General features: G+C 38.6%; 2 protein-coding genes across 2 annotated transcripts; both read right to left on the bottom strand.

Moving 5' to 3' along the window:
- Positions 1-1,696: 1,696 nt before the first annotated feature.
- On the bottom strand, positions 1,697-6,959 carry tm2d2 (TM2 domain containing 2). Its single transcript, XM_063018149.1, has 4 exons — positions 6,529-6,959; positions 5,206-5,293; positions 4,987-5,108; positions 1,697-2,575 (listed from the first exon to the last, which is right to left on the bottom strand). Exons 1-4 carry the CDS (start codon positions 6,867-6,869, stop codon positions 2,362-2,364), a joined length of 765 nt encoding a protein of 254 aa, XP_062874219.1. The 5' UTR covers positions 6,870-6,959; the 3' UTR covers positions 1,697-2,361.
- A 2,008-nt stretch (positions 6,960-8,967) lies between these two features.
- On the bottom strand, positions 8,968-13,528 carry tbx3b (T-box transcription factor 3b). The gene is made up of 7 exons (XM_063018346.1): positions 13,272-13,528; positions 11,854-12,121; positions 11,255-11,401; positions 10,949-11,025; positions 10,649-10,782; positions 9,880-10,334; positions 8,968-9,280 (listed from the first exon to the last, which is right to left on the bottom strand). Exons 1-7 carry the CDS (start codon positions 13,526-13,528, stop codon positions 9,050-9,052), a joined length of 1,569 nt encoding a protein of 522 aa, XP_062874416.1. The 3' UTR covers positions 8,968-9,049.
- Positions 13,529-21,486: the final 7,958 nt, after the last annotated feature.

Below are 21,486 nucleotides of genomic sequence, written 5' to 3' on the forward strand. Positions count from 1 at the left end.
CACTGTCTGTAATTGATTTATTGATTGATTAATTGATTGTAAACATACTTTTGTTTATCAGGTTGTCTACAGTGGTGCAAAGCTACATCGTGTTCATCCAGTAGCGATATCAGCTCGACGGGGTGGTTTTAGTTAGATCTGTAAAATGTTGACGTTGTTTAAGTAGTGAACGTGTTTCTACAAAACGGTGACAAATTAAAGGAAAAACGAAAGTGCTCTACAGCAGGACCAGATTAGCTAAATTGAAAGAACAAAATGGCAACATCGGGTTACTACGGGGTTTATTATTTGGGGAATTTCATGGAACGTGTGGCGTACACCAAAAGAACGGTGCTGGTCTGAATGCTCGACCCCTACAGTGAGCGGTTAATGGCTTTGTTATGATGGGAGGGTCACAGCATGTCAGTGTGAATTTATTCAATAGAATGAAACGTTTCTATTCTGATGGGAGTGGTCTCTTACCAATATATGCACATGTACACAGGTACAATCGTCCTGTAGAATCATCAGATCTAAAGAAGGTTGGACAACTGTGGGAGATTTTGGGATTCTCCAGTCACTGTTCTAATTTCTCATGATGGACCTACAGCAAACTAAATTGGGGTTTTCCTTTAATCTGTCCCCCCAAATGTAGCGTTAAATCACTCCAGTTGTATCTTTATAGTGAATGTGTGTGGTGCATTGTGCATTGTGGTGTTATTTTGATAGAATTAAAAACGATTGTGCTGGAACTTGTCTTTTTTAAGGTGGACCAGACGAACCTTCAGCTCCAGGCGGTTGGTAAAAGCAGATGTTTAAACACTGAGCACTTAGGTTGTTAAAACGTTGTTTTATTTTTTAATTTCATGCATTTTAACTCTCGGAACACTCTTTCAGAACACGGCGCTGATCTTGTGGCGCTGTTTTCGTCGTGCCGTAACAAATCAGATTCTCCGAACGGAACGAAATGGATTTATCAGCCGCTGCTCTCAGAAAAAAATAATGAATAAAATAATAAATAAATAAAAAATATATAAAATGAGCACAGAGGCATCACGCTGCACAGATTCACCCCACCACAGATTAGTTTTATTATTATTATTGGATTACTGGATACGGTGACACGATCAGAAGAGGCAGAGAACCAGGCTGCCAAGTATTCAACACTCACACAGTCTGTTTTATTGAATAAATAAATACGAATAACGATTAATGTGACACAAAAAGAAGAAAAATACTTTTTAAAATGAATAGTGAGATATTTAGGAAGTTTTAGGAACCCCTAACACCACCTTCAATCAACCTTACACACACAGCCGGTCGGATCTGTGTAAACGACCAGCACTGACGAGCATTTCAGCTTTATGAGCCTCGCTCAAGGGTCCAACGGTGATGACTTGGCCATGGTGGGATTTGAATCAGCAACATACCGATCAATAATCCAGTACTATAAGAGCGTCGCTACTCTCCCGAAAAAGCCCAGAATAGATTCAGGTGACGACCCGAATATATCAAAGCCAGCGTAAAAGGGGGGTTAGGGGGGGGATACCAGGCTGTGCTGATTCTCCGAGCGCTATACGCTCACCTACACAATCCTTGTCAGTACTTGACCTAAAACGAGATCGGAATGTTTTTTGGCTGCTTTCCATCAGCGTTCCGATGCAAATCTTGGAGAGGAGAACGCCGACGTCACGTTCTGAGAACAACAAGCCAGAGCTGCAGAGCTTTAAAGAGGAGAAGAAACTCAACTCAACTTTATTATCATGTGTGTGTGTGTGTGTGTGTGTGGTCACTTTAACAGGTTTTTATTTACAACAGAAACAATATTTACACTGTACAAAGCAAAAAAAACTACTCTGTGACTCTGTGTCCCAACTTTTTTGGCGGGTGGGCGGGCGTGTGCTGATGGGTGGGACATACTGGGGTCACTGAGAGCACCCAATCCACCTTCTGCATGTATACGGGAGATTCAGGAAAGCAGAGAAGCAAAAGAAAAGGTGCATGATATTTAGCAAGAACATGCCAAACTCTAAATCAGGTCCAAATTCCTGATCCCATGTTGCTAAGCATCATTTATTTGTTCACTTTTAGAACCCGCTGTTTTCTGGTCAGGGTTGCGGTGGGTCTTGAGACAGGGCTATACATATTTTATTTTATTTGGAACCTAGAGGCAGATTAGAGCAGCCAATCTACCTACTGGCATGTTTTTTAATGGTTAAACCCCCCTCCCACTCACATGCAGTCTTTGTGTCCTGCAGTGTGGACGCCCCCGCACACACCTGAGCTCACCATGTTGCCAAAAGTCCACATTAAAGCCCCCAGTCCAGGCATGAAACATCCAACCGGCTCGCGCTCAGGTGTCCACATACTTTTGACCACCCCTCAGTAAAACGTGCACCAGTTGCTCCCGTCGCTGGGCATCAAGCCTCCGGTTATGAGCAGGATGAGATCCACAAACCACCAGATCCCCAGACCCCCCAGGGTGAGGAGCTTGCCCACGGCGGTGCCCGTGTGACCCAGGCAGAAGCGGTCCACCCCGAAGCAGCCCAGGAAGAACGAGTACAGCAGCGTGGTGATGAAATAGTGACCCGTGTACCTGCGGAGACATCCAACATTAGAACCCGAATTACACCGTGTGATCAAAAGTATGTGGACGCACCTCTTAAGAAAGTTAAATCAATTGTTATTAAGGTCTATAAAGACTTGGTTTGTTGTGATGAAACGACAGTAGCTGGACAGAGCCTTGACCGCAATGCAGATAAACATATCTGGGATGAATCGGAGCGTCAACCGTGAGCCAGACCTTCTTCCATTGCTCAGATGTCCAGTTCTGGTGCTTGGATGGTCCACATGAACGGCGCATTAGTGCGACCAAGCCACATCTGGAACACCTTTGTGCTTTAATGCACATTACGTGGGTAAGTTCACGATTTGGTGGGAAGAGGGGCTTTATTTTGACCCTTAAAGGGGTCAGAAAGTCACTCAGGCCTCTTTGGTTCAATCGTAATACAAGGTTTCCCCCTAGTGGTGACAGTAAAGACTTGACAGAGCCTTAACCTCAATGCAGATAAACATATTCGGGATGAATCGGAGCGTCAACCGTGAGCCAGACCTTCTTCCGTTGCTCAGATGTCCAGTTCTGGTGCTTGGTGATCGCATCACGTGTGTAAGTTAGAGGCTGATAATATATTTGGACCCTCAAAGGGGGCAGAAAGAGCCTCTGTGTTCCAAACAACTCAGTCATCTGGGGTTCAGTCCTAATACAAGGTTTCCCCCTAGTGGTAACAGTGCAGTACAACATCTCCACAACTAAATCATATGTAATACAGTGTATCACAAAAGTGAGTACACCCCTCACATTTCTGCAAATATTTCATTATATCTTTTCATGGGACAACACTATAGACATGAAACTTGGATATAACTTAGAGTAGTCAGTGTACAGCTTGTATAGCAGTGTAGATTTACTGTCTTCTGAAAATAACTCAACACACAGCCATTAATGTCTAAATAGCTGGCAACATAAGTGAGTACACCCCACAGTGAACATGTCCAAATTGTGCCCAAATGTGTCGTTGTCCCTCCCTGGTGTCATGTGTCAAGGTCCCAGGTGTAAATGGGGAGCAGGGCTGTTAAATTTGGTGTTTTGGGTACAATTCTCTCATACTGGCCACTGGATATTCAACATGGCACCTCATGGCAAAGAACTTTCTGAGGATGTGAGAAATAGAATTGTTGCTCTCCACAAAGATGGCCTGGGCTATAAGAAGATTGCTAACACCCTGAAACTGAGCTACAGCATGGTGGCCAAGGTCATACAGCGGTTTTCCAGGACAGGTTCCACTCGGAACAGGCTTCGCCAGGGTCGACCAAAGAAGTCGAGTCCACGTGTTCGGCGTCATATCCAGAGGTTGGCTTTAAAAAATAGACACATGAGTGCTGCCAGCATTGCTGCAGAGGTTGAAGACGTGGGAGGTCAGCCTGTCAGTGCTCAGACCATACGCCGCACACTGCATCAACTCGGTCTGCATGGTCGTCATCCCAGAAGGAAGCTGACGCACAAGAAAGCCCGCAAACAGTTTGCTGAAGACAAGCAGTCCAAGAACATGGATTACTGGAATGCCCTGTGGTCTGACGAGACCAAGATAAACTTGTTTGGCTCAGATGATGTCCAGCATGTGTGGCGGCGCCCTGGTGAGAAGTACCAAGACAACTGTATCTTGCCTACAGTCAAGCATGGTGGTGGTAGCATCATGGTCTTGGGCTGCATGAGTGTTGCTGGCACTGGGGAGCTGCAGTTCATTGAGGGAAACATGAATTCCAACATGTACTGTGACATTCTGAAACAGAGCATGATCCCCTCCCTTCGAAAACTGGGCCTCATGGCAGTTTTCCAACAGGATAACGACCCCAAACACAACCTCCAAGATGACAACTGCCTTGCTGAGGAAGCTGAAGGTAAAGGTGATGGACTAAACCCAATTGAGCACCTGTGGCGCATCCTCAAGTGGACAGTGGAGGAGTTCAAGGTGTCTAACATCCACCAGCTCCGTGATGTCATCATGGAGGAGTGGAAGAGGATTCCAGTAGCAACCTGTGCAGCTCTGGTGAATTCCATGCCCAGGAGGGTTAAGGCAGTGCTGGATAATAATGGTGGTCACACAAAATATTGACACTTTGGGCACAATTTGGACATGTTCACTGTGGGGTGTACTCACTTATGTTGCAGCTATTTAGACATTAATGGCTGTGTGTTGAGTTATTTTCAGAAGACAGTAAATCTACACTGCTATACAAGCTGTACACTGACTACTCTAAGTTATATCCAAGTTTTATTTCTATAGTGTTGTCCCATGAAAAGATATAATAAAATATTTGCAGAAATGTGAGGGGTGTACTCACTTTTGTGATACACTGTATTTACCCGAACCTGATCAAAAAACCTTCAAAATTAGTATAAAATAATAATAATAATAATTTATGAACATATATTATAGAGGATCTTACTTGATGCATGGTTCGTTCCCTCGGAGGAACTCCCGAGACCCGGCACACTCGATCCCATCTAAAGCGCTACACAGCACCTGGGTGTGGTTCACATCACTGTACACTTGACCCTGATTTCCGATCTGAGGAGGAGAGAAACGATATGGACGATATTCTGATCAGCGTCGGTGCCGATACCGATAAATCGCGGGTATGTGAGGGTGATTTTAAGTGACTCGCCTTGACGCAGCCGTGACCCAGCTCCTGGAGGGACGTGAAGTTTCCGTCGTGATCCACTGGATCCCGGCAGTAGATGAACTCATCGGGACTGGAGAGAGGAGCAGAGGGTTAAATAAGGGTTAAATAATACACCTACAGGTACCGTTATCAGGAGTGTATGGTTGTAGTGTGATGGTAATGTCACACAGTACGTGTCGGTAGGGATGTATAATAATAGGATTGCAATAGTGTGATGATGCAGATACAGGTGTACAATTGTAGCAGTAGTAGTGTACGATGGTGATGTCATGGTAGAGTGTATGATGACACATTGAGTAACAACAGTGTTACTCTTATTATGGTACTATAAAGGTGTTACATGGTGTTGGTAGGAGCGTATGATGGTATCATGGTAGTGTGTGTGGTGTTGGTAGTGGTGTATGATGGTATCATGGTAGTGTGTGTGATGTTGGTAGGAGCGTATGATGGTGTCATGGTAGTGTGTGTGGTGTTGGTATAAGTGTATGATGGTAGTATCATGGTAGTGTGTGGTGAGTTGTTTCGAGTATACGAAGATAGTACTGTGGTAATGTGTAGCGTTGTAGTAATATGGTAGTGTGTGTGGTGTTGGTAGTAGTGTATGATGGTGTCATGGTAGTGTGTGTGATGTTGGTAGTAGTGTATGATGGTGTCATGGTAGTGTGTGTGATGTTGGTAGTAGTGTATGATGGTGTCATGGTAGTGTGTGTGGTGTTGGTATAAGTGTATGATGTAGTATCATGGTAGTGTGTGTGGTGTTGGTATAAGTGTATGATGGTATCATGGTAGTGTGTGTGATGTTGGTAGGAGCGTATGATGGTGTCATGGTAGTGTGTGTGATGTTGGTAGGAGCGTATGATGGTGTCATGGTAGTGTGTGTGGTGTTGGTATAAGTGTATGATGGTAGTATCATGGTAGTGTGTGTGGTGTTGGTAGAAGTGTATGATGGTAGTATCATGGTAGTGTGTGTGGTGTTGGTATAAGTGTATGATGGTATCATGGTAGTGTGTGTGATGTTGGTAGGAGCGTATGATGGTGTCATGGTAGTGTGTGTGGTGTTGGTAGAAGTGTATGATGGTAGTATCATGGTAGTGTGTGGTGGATTGGTTCGAGTATATGAAGTCAGTACTGTGGTATGTATGACGGTTGTATCATGGTAATGTAAGTGGTCCGCTGTGAATATCAGGTGCAGGGGTGGGTCCACCAGCAATGGTCATTTCATTTTGATAGACAGAATCACGGGTACCTTGAAAAAATTACATGAGTGCATATTAATCCACTGTCAATGTAAAAAGGTGTACTTACAGGTATCGACAGAGGACCACCGGTGATGGAGGGCTGTACTCGTACTCGGTGGGGGGATTTACCCTCTCTGTGGTTGTAATATTGTTATTATGTTCTGTGATATTTGGTTGTTGGAACTCTGTAGTAACAGCAGCAGGTGTAGCAGTGGCGGCAGCAGCAGTGGTTGTTGTTGTGGTTGTTGTTGTTGTTGTGGTGGTTGTTGTTGTTATGGAGGTGGTCGGATGGTTGGCGGAGGTTGAGTTTTCTGACTGGATTCCCTCGAGGCTTTGCGACAGCAGCACCGACACGAGCAGGAAAAATTGTCCACATATTAAAATATAATTCACAGAAATGCGAGACATGATGAGAACTCACACAGGAGGTAGAGAATGTGTCAATCTGTTAGCTAACAAGCTAACGATAACAGTCGGAATCTTCAACGCAATCATGTGTCGTTCATAAGAGTCGGCTCTTTGAACTGGCCTTAGATTCGGCTATATAAGGTAAAAGTCAGGAGTCGACTCACTTTAAGGAGTCGGTTTTTAAAAACAAGTTATATAGTGCGAGCTTAATGCTTTTATTAAAAAGATATTTAGCAATATATTCTTTTTTATACAGTTCAGGGTTGCAGTGGATCCTGTGCCCTTAGAAGGATTTTTTAAATAATCTATTTCACATTCTGCATGTTTTTGAAAGATAGGAGGAAACCAGAATACCTATAGGAAACCCTCACAGAGACAGGGGAAAACATGCTAAACTCCTGACAGACAGTTGGATCAGTCTACTACCTGTGGTGTAGAATAATAAACTGCATTAATGTTTTATATCTTTACATTTGATGAGTTTAATTTGCAAACTATATGTCAAATTGATCAGTAAATAAATCAGTTGAACACATTTGATTCCTTAAAGATCTGTATCAGTATTACAACCCACTGACTGATATTAAAGCATACAAATCAAATGAATAAATATATAAAAAATATTGTATTTATACTCTCACGTGTCATTGTAAATAGTATTTAATATGCCAATATGAAATAACTATTTAATATGCTATTTGATTTGTAGTAAATATAAGTTAAGTAGATTATTAATGTTAATATCACAAAAATGCAACGCTACAAACAAAGAGTCGTTTGGGAGATTAAAGAATCGACTCTTACTGTAAACTGAGTCAAATATGACTCACTTTTAAGAGCCTAAATGCCCATCAAGTCACTAAATAAAAAAAACCCGCCTTCTGTGCTAGGATTGGCTGTAGCCTTATACTGGCATTAAAACTATCCAATCAGAGCACAGACCTGAAACAGAAAAACGTCAGTGGTTACATAGTAAAAGTAGCATTAATATAGGGCGAAGAAATATTTCAAAATAAAAGTCGATCGCACTAGCATGCTAGAATAGTGCATGTTGTACAGTATAAGTGTATACTACACAGTACAAACACTCTGTATAGGTGCCAGTCACGGTTATAACCAACAAGTAAAGGACCAACCAATAAAACCAACAATAATACGAACTTTATTTAACCTAACCTAACACAAACATTAACATAAAAATTCAGCATGCTAAACAACCCCAAGCAGAGAGGTTCTAGTGAAGTCTATCCTGACTGAGACACAGAGCAAGTCCGGAAACATCTTTATATAAATACGGTCATAATGTCATAAATCAGAAAAATAATCAATACTGAGAAGTAATATACTGAGAATGAAATAATAAACAAGTTATAAAGTCTTAAATAATTTATTTAAGACATTTCAAATCATCAGACACGTCACATGTATTTGGTGAGAACTTGTTTATTATTTCATTCTCAGTATATTAATAATGATGCAGAAATATATCTAGCACACACAGGTTTAAATTTGATTTACATTTATTTATTTATTTCGTGAAAACAGGGTAAACAGGGCGTAACAGGCTTTATTATATAATAACAATTTCAGCTATTTTATTCACCCTGTGGTCCGATGGTAATAATAATAAAGAATAAATAACCAGAATGAAAGAATCTTTTCAAAAAGAACAAAAACATAATACACAATAATACAATAAATAATAATAATAATCTAAATTGTTTACTTTAATATTTTTATTAAATATTACTAACAATTTCTCCCCAAAAATAATTTTTACTTTCCACTAGTGGCCTCGTTATTAAAAAAATAGATAAAAATGAGTATTTAATAATAATAAACAATTCACCAAAAACACCTGGTTGGTTAGACCATTTTACATTTCATTTTTAAAATTTAATCCTGGTCAGGGTCACAGCGGGTCCAGTTGACCTGGAAACACTGGGTGCAAAGCAGGAATACAAGATAACATAATTTATTTATTTATTGTAAACTATTATTATTATTGTTTTATGTTTATCTGTTTATTATTTATTGTTCAATTTATTACAGTAAATGACACATGCAGGAGTGATTTATTTCATTAATAAAAGGGACTTTTTTATTGACAAAAACAGAAAAAAAAAGTAAACGCTATTTATTTAAACGCTATGATTTTTACATGATCGGTTTCGTTCAGTTCACTGTAACGTCTTTTGGACTGACGGCAGCATCGTCGACCTTCGACCTCTGCCGACCCCTCGGTCTGGCCGGGCGTCGGGGTGAAGCGGGCGTGTCTGGAGCAGCTGTGGCGGTGGGTACGGGGCACAGAGGGGTCGGTACCTCACAGCGGGTACGAGGTGTGTCGGGGGAGTCCACGGTGTCACCAGCACACAGTGATGATGAGGAGAGCAGGGCGAGATGATCACGGCCTGAAAAATACGTGAGACTTTAATAATCAATAAATCATTTAATCACCGGTTCAGTTTTTATTTAAAATGTATTTAATGTATTCATTCATTATTCATTCAAGTCTTTTTTATTATTATAAAATTAAATCAAATAAAATTCAATGTAATAAGTAAAAATTCCAAAATATAATTATACAAAATAAAAAAGTATTTTATAAAATTACAATTATAATGTAATTATATTATTATTTTTTAAATATATATAAAAATATTTATTTTGTTTTCAGCATTTTGTATAATAAAAAAATAAAATTAAAGCTTCTTTTATTAATTTATTATTTATATTTCTAAAAACAATGCAATTCTTTCAGATCAGTTTGTCAAAATATTGTTTTGCCATTTAATGTTTATATAAAAATCTTTTTATCATATAATTTATTTATTTTTTAATTTATTAATTCATTAATTTTTGTGTTATTACTTTTATTATTTATTAAAATATTTATATAATAGCCAATAATAAAAAAAATGTTCAGATCCCAGCAGTACCAGGGTAGCGTATTTTATTAGAATAAGAATATTGTAAGAATTTATTACAGAGAATGAAGGTTTAATTTTACCTGTGAGGTTATTTCAGGTGGATGAAAGCACAGTGAAAGATTTCCCACAATTCCCTGGTGAGAAGCAGCATTTTCTTCTGCGACTTGTACACGAGGCATCCAGAGATTCCCATAGTTATGGTTTGGCAGCAGTCGTGGTGTTCCTCTCACGGCACGGAGAATCTGGTGGTCTGGAACGCTGCTCCTCAGAGGTTCTTCAGCTTCAGACGTCACGTCTAACATCTCAGAACCGCCGCTCTGGTCCTTCAGCTCACTGGCACATTTGAGCTTCAGCGACGGGTACTTCAGCTTCTCCTGATGGCTGAGGGTGGTGGAGATGGTGGTGGTGGGTAAATCTCTCGGGGTGGAGATCTCTCTGGAGGTGAAGGTGGTAGAAACATCCCTAGAGTTGAGTTCATGCTGATGAACTGAGGTCTCTGATTCCTCATCGCTGTCGTTATCGCTCTCACAATCATCTGGAGAAAAAAAGTGTTTTTAGCACGTCAGTGATTTTTATTTCTTTTATAATTCACAGCACGTCTGGTGAATTCAAAATAATAACAATAATAATAACTATAATAATAATACAATAATCATAATAACGTTAATAAAAATTATAATAGTAATAATAATAAAATAATTATAATAATGTAATTACAACAACAATAATAATGATATTAATAATAAAATAGTAAAAATATTATTCATAATAATAACACAATTGCCCATAGGCAATCACACTAATAATAATAAAATGAAGTAAAATAAGTACTCTCGTGATATCAGTGACCTGTGGGTGTAGATGTTGCGACTGTAGGAACTTGCAGGACTTTATTCAGACGATCAGAGGACGAGACGTCAGGAGATCTGAGATCCTTATTCTGATCAAAACTCCTGATCCTCAGCTGCACCTTAACGTGTTTCCTGATCCACACACACACACACACACACACACACACACACCAACATTTCTATTATTATTATTATTATTACACACTAGTTATTATATTATTATTAATATTCTATTCATGTATTTATTATATGATATAACTCAGAATACACACACACACACACACACACACACACTGACCTTTTTTCTCTCCTCCCATTTCCTGTGTCCCTGAATCCTTTAGCGAAGGGATTATTATCGATCTTCAGCTGCGTGATCTGTAACACCGACGAGATTAAACGATTTATTTTCTATTCTGACCTGATACAGAAACTAAAGATACTAAAGACAAAGATCATGATCATGGCACCAACATTACATCATTTACATCATTAATCTACAGTATATATCATTAAATTATTCATCTAACAATAAGTAATAGCTGTAAATGTGATTGTTATGAAAGAAGTGTATTGGGGGGGCAGACGGGGGGTATCAGGGAGGAACCTGGTGGTTTTGGTAGGCAGTAACAGCGATGAACTGGGTTTCAGGGAACATGAAGGTTCTGAAGGAGCTGTACGGAACCTGGAGCAGATCATCACATCTCACCATGTGTAACCGCGGCTGGTATTTATGCATCGAGTTCAGAATCATCTGCAAACACAAGAGGGGGGGGGGGGGGGGGGGGGGTTATTATTATTACTATTATTATTATTATCACACTGATATATATCGTCCCACCTTCAACTCTCATATCACTCAATAAACAACAAACAAAAACATCAATAATATAAATCTATATAATTATTAAATATATACATACAATGTTTAACATATAGGAAGTCATGTTTGTTGTTGTTGTTGTTGTTGTTGGTTATATTTACGAATCCGTGTTTGTCGGCCGTGTTGTTGATATTGTTGTTATTGTTGTTGTTTTAGGTATTGTTGTTGTTTATACTTACGAATCCGTGTTTGTTATTGTTGATATTGTTGTTATTATTGTTGTTACTGTTGTTGTTGTTGTTTATACTTACGAATCCGTGTTTGTTATTGTTGATATTGTTGTTATTATTGTTGTTACTGTTGTTGTTGTTGTTTATACTTACGAATCCGTGTTTGTCGGCCGTGTTGTTGGTCAGTTTGAGTTTGTTAAACGTGACGATTCGGGACATCCAGTGCTCCCCCGAGGCCGGACTGTCGGGGTGGATGTACATGCGCTTGGGCACCTCAGGATCGGCTTTTCCCGCCACTGCCCAGCAGGACTTCTGGAACTTGTACCTGCAGCTGTCCGACGTCACCATGTCCATCAGCAGGATGTAGGTGGACCTTCTGTCCAAACCGCTGCAGCGGAACTGTAACGAGGGGAACATCCGCCTCCCGAAAAATACACACAGGGAGAGAAATTAATCTGAATGTGATCAGTTCAAATCCCCTCACTGCACCTTTAATCTGTAATACTGAGGACGAGACATTCAGGAGGTCACATATCACTTTTTTTTTTTAAATACACATTTTAACATTTTCTTTACAATTGAAGGTATATTTAGTTGTAAGCACTTTAATTTTTACATTTGTTTTTAAGCTTTACTGCTTTTAGAGTTGAAATATGTATTTTTTTTATTTTTATTTAATTCACCTGGGTGTTTAGGAATTCAAAACTTCCCAATTTAGTGGCTTCTAAAAATTTTAGAGAAATAATAGATCAATTTAAACGTTATCATTATCATTTTATTATTATTATTATAGTTATTATTTATTTTTATTATTATTATTATTATTATTATTATTACTAGTAATGGTAGCAGGAGTTGTTGGACCCATAACTCAAATATTAATAACAATTATAATTTTTTTATTATATATACTGTAAAAACATAAATATTTTAACAGTACAATTGCAGGTATATTTACTTTAATTTTTACATTTTTATTTATTTTCCTTTACTCAAAGTATATTCATCCCAAGATACAACATGTATGTATTTATTTATTTATTTCACCTGGTTGTTTTGGAATTCCTAAGCGGTTCAAAACTTCTCTAGTGGGTTCAAAAAATATATTAAATAAACAGCAGATTAAATAAAAAAATTTTCTTTAAACATTTTTCTTTAGGTTTTAAACACCCCTAAACTACCAAAAAAAAAAAAATCAGCATTTCACACATTGTATAAAAGTATTTAAGCAGAGGCGACACGATCTGTAGAGGAACATTTAGAGAAATAAAGAACACCTTTATGGTCACGTCTACACATCTGACCAAACGTGTTTTCAGCTTCTACACACTTCAAGTTTCATTAAGTTTGGGAATAATTCTAGAGGTGCCAATATTTTTATTCTAGTTGTATTTTTTAGAGTAATATGATCAGAATATTCAGTCAGACGTGGAGCTGATTACCCCCACAGTTGTTGTTTATGTTCCTTTATGTTACTCATGTTTACAGGGGTGTTATTAATTCTGCCCCGTGTTTCCCCGGCCATATTTTACTTGGTTCTGAGTTTTAATGGTTCTGGTTCCTTAAGTTACCTGCCGGACTTGGTGATGACCATCTCGGTACCGATGTGGTGAAACTTCCTCCAGAGCTCGACGCCCTCCAGACACACCGCCGGCTCTTCCTCGTCCTCTCCGTTCTCCTTCTCCACACGCTGTAGATGATGTAGATGATGAACAGGTACACATGATGGTGGTGAAGGGCTGGAGAGGATCATGGTGCCTCCGGTGACCTGCTCCATCGGGGGCCTCCTGCACCCCAAAAACGGGAAGAACGGAGCCTGGTAGGTCATGTTCATTTAAATGATTCACTCAAGTATAAACGTGACGTCTACAAGCGCTTATGATCCCATGATGAGTCCATGTGCATGTTCTTCATGTTCCTTAACTCTCAGCAGTGAGACGTCCTGCAGCATCCAGCAACCGAGAATCAAACAGTTCAGAAAAATCAGAAAGAACTGATGAGAGGAGAAGCTTCACGTCTTCCTCTCATCTCTGTCCAGCTGGACTTTAAACTGGACTAAAGACTCCATCAGACACACTCTCTGATTGGTCCACAGGGACAGGCATCTGGACCAATCACGTTCAAGTAGGGTGTGGTTAACACCGGCGCTTTGCAGCATGATTCATGTAGTGAGAGAAAGAAAGAAAGAAAGAAAGAAAGAAAGAAAGAAAGAAAGAAAGAAAGAAAGAAAGAAAGAAAGAAAGACAGACAGACAGACAGACAGACAGACAGACAGACACAGGAAGAAAGATGGGTGCCAGACCCAAGCACGGCCCCGACTAAGATCAAAGAATGGGACAGTTGGTGTTGAGGTGTAGTTCCCAAACCTGTCATTTCTTTAGTGTTGCCTTGGTATCTGTTACCCCTTTATTTACCCTCAAAGGTTGGTGTGACCTTTTGTTTAATTTGAAAGTTGCGGTGTCCGGTTGCCCCAAGAATGCCAGTCAAACGACCATGCTTGGTGCCAGTGACCAACTCGGATCTCTAAAAAAAGTAGACCATAAAATGATGCTGGACTTTTGGCTTGGCTTAGATCCCCGCTGGACGCTGTGTGGTTTACATTTGACCTCATTTTAACCCACATGTGCCAATACAAACCCACGGGTACCTGATTATAGTTCCTCCGTATTAAGACTTCTTGGTTCCTTGGCAGTCTTGAAGCTGTTGAGGAAGCAAAGCTGATGGCCGTGAGCACCAACGTGTTACTGGATCAGTTCCTCTGTCTCTGTGAGCATTACCTACACCCAAAAACATCTCAGCCATTTCACACCCGGTCCTGTTTTCTAAGAGCTTGATGTTGGCACACCACCGGAGTCGAGAGGGAGCTACAAACACGGGCTTATGGGGCAGCTGTGCCAATCCCTGCCCGTCGGCTAGTAAACAAAGCTTTGAGGGTGTCCTTCTGTGCCACATCAAAGCGGAATGAAACTGGACACGGTCCAGCCATGGCGTCACTCGGTGCTGAAGGTTCCAATGAAGTGAAGCGTCTACTTTTTGTGGTGGTGTTTGAGTTGTACAGCGTTTTTCTTCAAGAACTCCAGAGTTTTGGAGGTGTAGGAACAGGGTGGAGGGCCTGCTCAAGGGTCCAACAGTACTCACACCCTTCCCCATTGGTAACCCAAAGATCCCTGTTTTTTTGTATGGTGCCCCTGGAGCTGACAGAGTAAAGTTTTGCTCAAGGGTCCAGTAGATTCAACCCACTGGTCTACCATAGTCCCTGTTTATTTGTCTGGAACCACTGGAGCTGAGAGTGTTGAAGATCTTGCTCAAGGGTCAAATAGATCCAACCCCACAACCTTCCAATTGATAGCCCAAAGCTCTAAGCCACCACTGTCTTTATTTTATTGAAATCATGGGCTGTATCTGCATCAGTACCACAGTCACCCACGACCAGAAGTCAGAAAGGTTTCCTGATGCCAGTGGAAGAACTTTGTGCCTCCAAACACTGGAGCAGAATGAGTTTTAGGTCCTGCGCTGCTCCCGGACACCTCGCTGTGTACTTAGAGGGAGTGTGATGAATATTCGGCTGCTGGCGGGTGGGTGTGAGCCGCCGTGTTCGGACCGCCGAGGTGAGAAGAATGCGGTTAAACAGACGAGGTGCTGGATGAAGGACATGTTGCTTATTTGAGAAATTTTTCCAGCCTGACGGCTTCTACCGACACGTCAGCGTCCATTTAGTTTTGGAAAGCCGATGAGCCACGACGTGACGGACCAAACGCTTTAAAAAAACACCGGATAAAATCAGTAATCAGTTAATTACCTCCGGTATCACAAATAAGCTCAAAATGCTCCACGTAGCCAAGAGTATGTGGAGTGAACACAAAGCGTCCACTTTTACAGCAGCACTGAATCAATAGAGCATTATGGGTAACGAGGCTGTAAATCAGAGGGGCCGGAGGACAGAAAGAGGAAAAATGAGGCTGTAGGACGAGGAGAGTGAGGAGGAGAGATCAGATCAATCTTCACACATTAGAACGATTAGCTTCCTCAGATCAGAGGGAAGTATCGGCAGGTTCAGATGATCAGAGAGGGGCCGGACACAGCAGAATCAGATCTGTTTATATTATAATATCAGATCCAAATACACCAAAGGCTAAAATCTAACATTACTGCAGGGATTTGTGGCTCTTCCGGTTAGGTAAAGCTGGTGAAGTGAGTGTTGCACAGGGTTTGTTCCCCTGTTTGTTACTTCTAGATCTTTTATTTACCCCCAATATTTGAACAAATGTAAACAATAGTCGAATAAAATAAAAACAGAACTACTCGGCATGTTTCTGCCCTGACGTCAGAGTCACTGTGAAGTTTGGTGGTGGGAGCATCATGATATGAAGCTGCAAGAATGAAGCACTGGCACTTACCTCCTCTCTCTTTCTTTTTCCCGTAAGAAGTGTACAAAAAAGCTTTTTATTCATAAATAAATAAAATAAAATTATATAAAAATTATAAAAATAAAAAACTTGACGTGAGGAGCTTTTTGTAGAATTTCTAAGAACAGCAAAACATTAAATTTTTTTCATTTTAGTTTATTTTTTTAAGTGTATTTTCTATTTTTTTAATTACAATTTTATTTTATATTATGTTATATTTATTTAGAATTTTTATTGTTTGTTTTGTGCTGGAAATTATATACAGACCTGCTCAAAAGGTGTTTGTTTTAAAAATAAATAGTAAAGTTAAAACAAATAAAGTGTACAAAAATCTAAAAGTGTTTTTAAATGAATTAAATAAAATAAAAATAAATGTTTTTTTCTTTGATATTTTTAAATTAAAAATTAGTTTTATATTTTTTATCTTTACTGTTTGTTTTGTGCTGAATAATGTATACAGACCTGCTCAAAAGTTGCTTGTTTAAAACAAAAACATTCATAAAGTGCAAAAATCTAAAACTTTTTTATAAATGAAATAAAACTAAATAAAATGTATAAAAGCTTTTTATAAAACTTATAGGCCTATGCACAGCAAAACGTTCAGTGTTTTTTTTTCACATTGACCTCTTGTGCTTCTCAAATCCCGTGAGTTTTGTTTCCAATAAGAAAATGGATTTAATTCAGTAGATTTTTATCAGCGTCGTTTATAAATCAGAACGTTTTGAACCCTTCATGGTTTTTCCGTGTCGTCGGACCTGAAACGTGATAAAAATCCTCGTACATCAGAATCCACTTACATAAAAGAACCAATTTACCCTCAGAGCTGCTTCATTTCCACAAAAGCTCTTTTATTTAGATTTTCCTCGTCCGTACGCCCGCGTGTACGTGTGTTCGTTACCCCGAGGAGAAGCAACGCCACTTTTAATCACCACTTTACTGAGCCCGGCGGAACCTCGGCTAATCTACCAGAGTAGCTTTTCACTGCGGCCACACGTCAATACTCGCCGTTTCTGTCGCCGGATCTGAAGTGTTTCGGGTTTCCGTGTCCCCTGGGTCTCGTAGGACGTTTCCGATACTTTCCTGAACGTTCACGTCCTTCAGGGTAACAACACCGAGTCGAGCTGGGGTCCAGAAACAGTCATGAAGGTTTTTCAGCTCAGCGATTGAGGCCTTTGTGGTAACAGCAATAAGACGAGGTTCTACACTGAGTTTTAGAAGAACATAAAGATCATAAATCCTGAAAATCACTGTTAGTACTGAGAGATAAAAGTAGGAGAAATTATTTTATATTAAAGGGACGTCTGAAGATGTTAGATGAAGCTGATGAAGAGCTGGTCCATGACGCATCAACCTGAAGCTTCTTCTTGTCTTTTCTTTTGATTTTTCTTTGTTGAAACCATCTTTTATTACAGAAGCAAAAACGCACACCAACTTCTACAGAGCATCTTTAGTTTTGGCTAATAGCTCAGAGGTTATTATAATAATAATTATATAATAATAATACTAAAAGAACAAAAAAGAAAGCAAAAAATAATAGAGTTAATAAAACTTCAGTAATATAATAATATTAATACAAAATAAAAAACTTTATTAATATAATAATAATAAATAAATCAAATACTATATTAATTTAATAATATTAATTAAAAAAAACTTTATTAATATAATAATAATAATAACAAAAGTAAAAAAGGTGGAAAATAATGGAGTAAATAATAAAACTAGTGGTAGAGAAAAACAGAGGAAAACAAAACCACACCAACAAAGAAAATTACCAAGAAAAAGAGAAATAAAATAAGTGTAATAAGCTAAAAACAGCTAAACGATAAACAATAACAAGAGGAAATATAAATAAATATAAATTAAAAATAAAGAAGAAACACTGGTGTAGTCATTAGTGGGATTGAACATTAGAGATCAGACTAAAGCAGAGCTCATAATGGATGAAGAAGAACTGAAGCCTCATTAGGTGCAGAATCAACGTTTCCATCAGCTGGACGTTCTGCTGTCCAAACACTTCCGTTCCATCAGCACAAACTCACACCGGAGAGAAAGAGCGAGCAGGACGGGTGATGATGAGGAGAAGATGAAGGGTGAGGAGAGAACGCAGGAGTCGTGTTTTTGAGATTGATGGAAGCTTTAGTGCGGCGCTCAGATCCTGCCAAGCTGCCAGCAGGAGCATTAATGCCACTTCATTATGGCATTATTTACAGGAAGATGAGGGTGAGGGAGAGGGAATGAAAACGCTGTTAGAGCCTGACGGGCAGAAGATCCAGAAGATGCTTTGTTCTGTATTTGTTTGGAGAAGATGTGAGGCCATGTAGGTTTACATTCATCTCTCCAGCGTGGGTGGTGAAGAATTAATCTGTGTGTTAAATAAAGACGTGACACGTTTAACGGTTTGTGTGTTATTGGTTTTCAGTGGGTTCACATACTTTTGCTCATTACATTGTAACTATAAAGATATAAACATGTAATATTTGTTATAGATTATTCTTACCAAAATTAGTTTTATTGTTTTTTTTTTATTTTATTTAAAATTATGTGTTTTTTCTTTGACTTTTTACATTTAGAAAAGAGAATTATTATTATTTTTTTATTTGTATTGAATGTTTTGTGCTGGGAAATTAACCTGGTAAAATAAACCTGGTAAAAAAAAAAGTTACTGCTTTTAACAAAAAACTAAATAAAAAAATTAAATTAAAAACTAAATTAAAAACTAAATAAAAAAATTTAAAACTACATTAAAAAATTTTAATATTTCAAAATAAATGAAATTAAATTATATAGTTAAAAAACTTGATGTGAGAAGCTTTTTATAAAACTTATTTAGCAGATTTTACATTCAGGAGGCCAAAGATCTGAGATCACTAGTGGAAATGCTTCTAATTACATTTTTTAATCTTTTTCATTTATTTTTTTAGTATTTTAACTTGTATTCAGCAAAACAATTTTATCTTTTATAAAGTTTAATTTTTGAAAAATACCTGAATTTATTTTTAGTTGGTGGTACTAAAAAGAACACTTAAAATACTAATAAAGTCAAAGATTAAACTTTTCACTCTCATTCCCTCATTATTCTGCTGATTATATAAGTTTATATATTTTATATAAGTTATATAAGAGTATAAAAGTAAACAAAAATAAAATAAATAAAAGAAGCATTTTTGTTAGTGGTCTCAGACTTCGGGCTAAACTGTAACTGATCCAGTGGGTTAAAAACCATCAATTTATTTAAACACACATCAGTTTCCTGCGTGCTAAACGCTAAAAGCTAAAAAATTCTTTATTTTTAATAGGTTTTTTTTGTCCGAGTCGCTGATTTATAAATCCATCGACGATGAACGATCTGAAAACTGAACCATATTTCTCAGTAAACGAGTGGACGTTGGTATGTTGTGTGATTCTTCGGCGTGGGTTTGAACAATCTCCCGCTGTTTGTGAGCTAACAGGTGCGGCTGTGGGGTAAAAAGATCAGCGTGGAAATAAACAATAAAATGTTTGAGGTGATCGTGGATGGAGGGACCGGGGGGGACAGGGGGGGACCGGGGGGACGTCGGGGGTACAGGGGGACACAGCGGGAGAGCAGCAGATATTGATTACATTTATAAACAGCTGCTCACAACACATAAAACTCTGAGTTTACAGAGAAATACTGCACATATCACATAGCTAATGCTAAACTAATGCTAAACTAATGCTCAGAACTCAGAAATGGGACGCTGGATCTCAAAATTGCTTTTTTTGTTAATATTAGCTCATATCTACAGAGGTTATGATCAGGTCATTCCTGATTTCCATCAATACTAGCTTGTTTTATTTATAAAACTATATTCTGGCTATTAGCTACAAGCTACTTCATTTATATAGCAGTCTTATTCATGCTGTTAGTTTATTACAAACTAATTACTATCCAGTGGGACATTCAGATCTCAGTGGTGACCCAGACCAGGTGAACAGAACATTTTGTTGTTCCCGGACCCTTCAGGATAGCTGATATTCTCTCCCTGGACGTCGGTCCGAGCCAAACGATGCTGATTATTACGTCAGGGACTCTCTTCACGCTGAAACATGTAATCCAGACGAGGCTTTACACCTTCTTATCCCGTCCTTCTGTCTGGACTCACACCGTCTACGTGTGGTTTAGATTCTCTCGTTATACTATCGGCTCCAGACGTCTGAGCTCGCTAACGAGAGTGTCCGCCCTCCCTCAGCCACCGTGATTTATGATCCCGCTCTTAAATCTGTAGTTTTGTTACTGATTGATTTATTTGAATAACGTGCTTGTCAGTTTGTCCGTGCTGTTATTATTTTGTATTTAATTTTGATCTTTAGATGCTCAGCTGGATCTGGGTGTTTGTGAATGGCTGTAAGTGTAACTGAACCCGGCGTGTTCATCATGATCTCTGTCTCCACTTTAATCAGGTGTGAAACGATCAGCTCTTTATTACAGGGTTTTATTACACTGTACACACACACACACACACACACACACACACACACACACAATATACATACTCAACTAGATCATAGTTATTTTTATACTTCGTCTTTTGTTTGTCTCTCTTTTCACTATTTTTTCTTGTAAACATTTCAGTCTGGTGCGGTTGCTGCAGACCAACACGGTTCCTCTGGACCTGGGTTTGATTCTGGTCCCTGGTCACTGACCCCAAGTCTGTGTGAGCTTCCTCCTGGTGTCCAGACTCCAGAGGGTGGATTTACTGCCCCAGATTAACCCTCAATGTGAGTAGGTGTTGCACTGGGTGGATCGGGGACCTGGACAGAACGTCCTCCTGTTTTGCTCCCAGTGTTTCCTCGTGTTGTCTGACTCAGCGTGACCCTGATTAGTTGATTAATGATTAGTTGAGGTGAATAAATAAATGATAATTTTTGGTTATAGAATTAAATTTTTCCACCTTTGACTTTCATGTTTTTCCTTTCTTTTCTTGTCCATCTTTTTTGCTTCTGTTTTTACATTATTCTGTTTTTTCTGTCAGCTAATGCAAGTTTTTGCATCTTTCTTTCTTTTTTTTCATACCTTTTATTTAAATATTTTCATAAATGTACATTTTTAAGTATGTAATTTGTATGTATGTATTTAATTTATATAATAAAAATGTTAATAATTATTATTGTTGTTATTGTAGTTTTTTGTTATAGTATTATTGTTGTTATATTATTATTATTGTTGTAGTTTTTTATTGTGGTTTTGTTGCATTATTATTGTTGTTATATTGTTATTATTATTATTGTAGTTGTTGTTGTTGTTTTGTTGTATTATTATCGTTGTTATATTATTGTTATTATTATTGTAGTTGTTTTGTTGTATAATTGTTGTTATTATATTATTATTATTTGTATTAGCCTTATTGTTATTGAT

The sequence above is a fragment of the Trichomycterus rosablanca genome, chromosome 21 (assembly GCF_030014385.1).
Source record: "Trichomycterus rosablanca isolate fTriRos1 chromosome 21, fTriRos1.hap1, whole genome shotgun sequence".
NCBI lineage: Eukaryota > Metazoa > Chordata > Actinopteri > Siluriformes > Trichomycteridae > Trichomycterus > Trichomycterus rosablanca.

What these genes read in the sequence shown, in the direction of transcription:
- tm2d2 (XM_063018149.1), bottom strand. Translation starts at nt 6,869, where the DNA reads ATGTCTCGCATTTCTGTGAATTATATTTTAATATGTGGACAATTTTTC. An exon ending in GTGGTCCTCTGTCGATACCT is followed by an intron (nt 5,294 to 6,528) that starts GTAAGTACACCT and finishes TCCTCTCTCCAG; the next exon opens with TCCCGATGAGTTCATCTACT. An exon ending in TGGGTCACGGCTGCGTCAAG is followed by an intron (nt 5,109 to 5,205) that starts GCGAGTCACTTA and finishes TCTCCTCCTCAG; the next exon opens with ATCGGAAATCAGGGTCAAGT.
- tbx3b (XM_063018346.1), bottom strand. Translation starts at nt 13,528, where the DNA reads ATGACCTACCAGGCTCCGTTCTTCCCGTTTTTGGGGTGCAGGAGGCCC. An exon ending in CGCAACATCTACACCCACAG is followed by an intron (nt 10,335 to 10,648) that starts GTCACTGATATC and finishes TTTTTTCTCCAG; the next exon opens with ATGATTGTGAGAGCGATAAC. An exon ending in CACCTGAAATAACCTCACAG is followed by an intron (nt 9,281 to 9,879) that starts GTAAAATTAAAC and finishes CGTATTTTTCAG; the next exon opens with GCCGTGATCATCTCGCCCTG.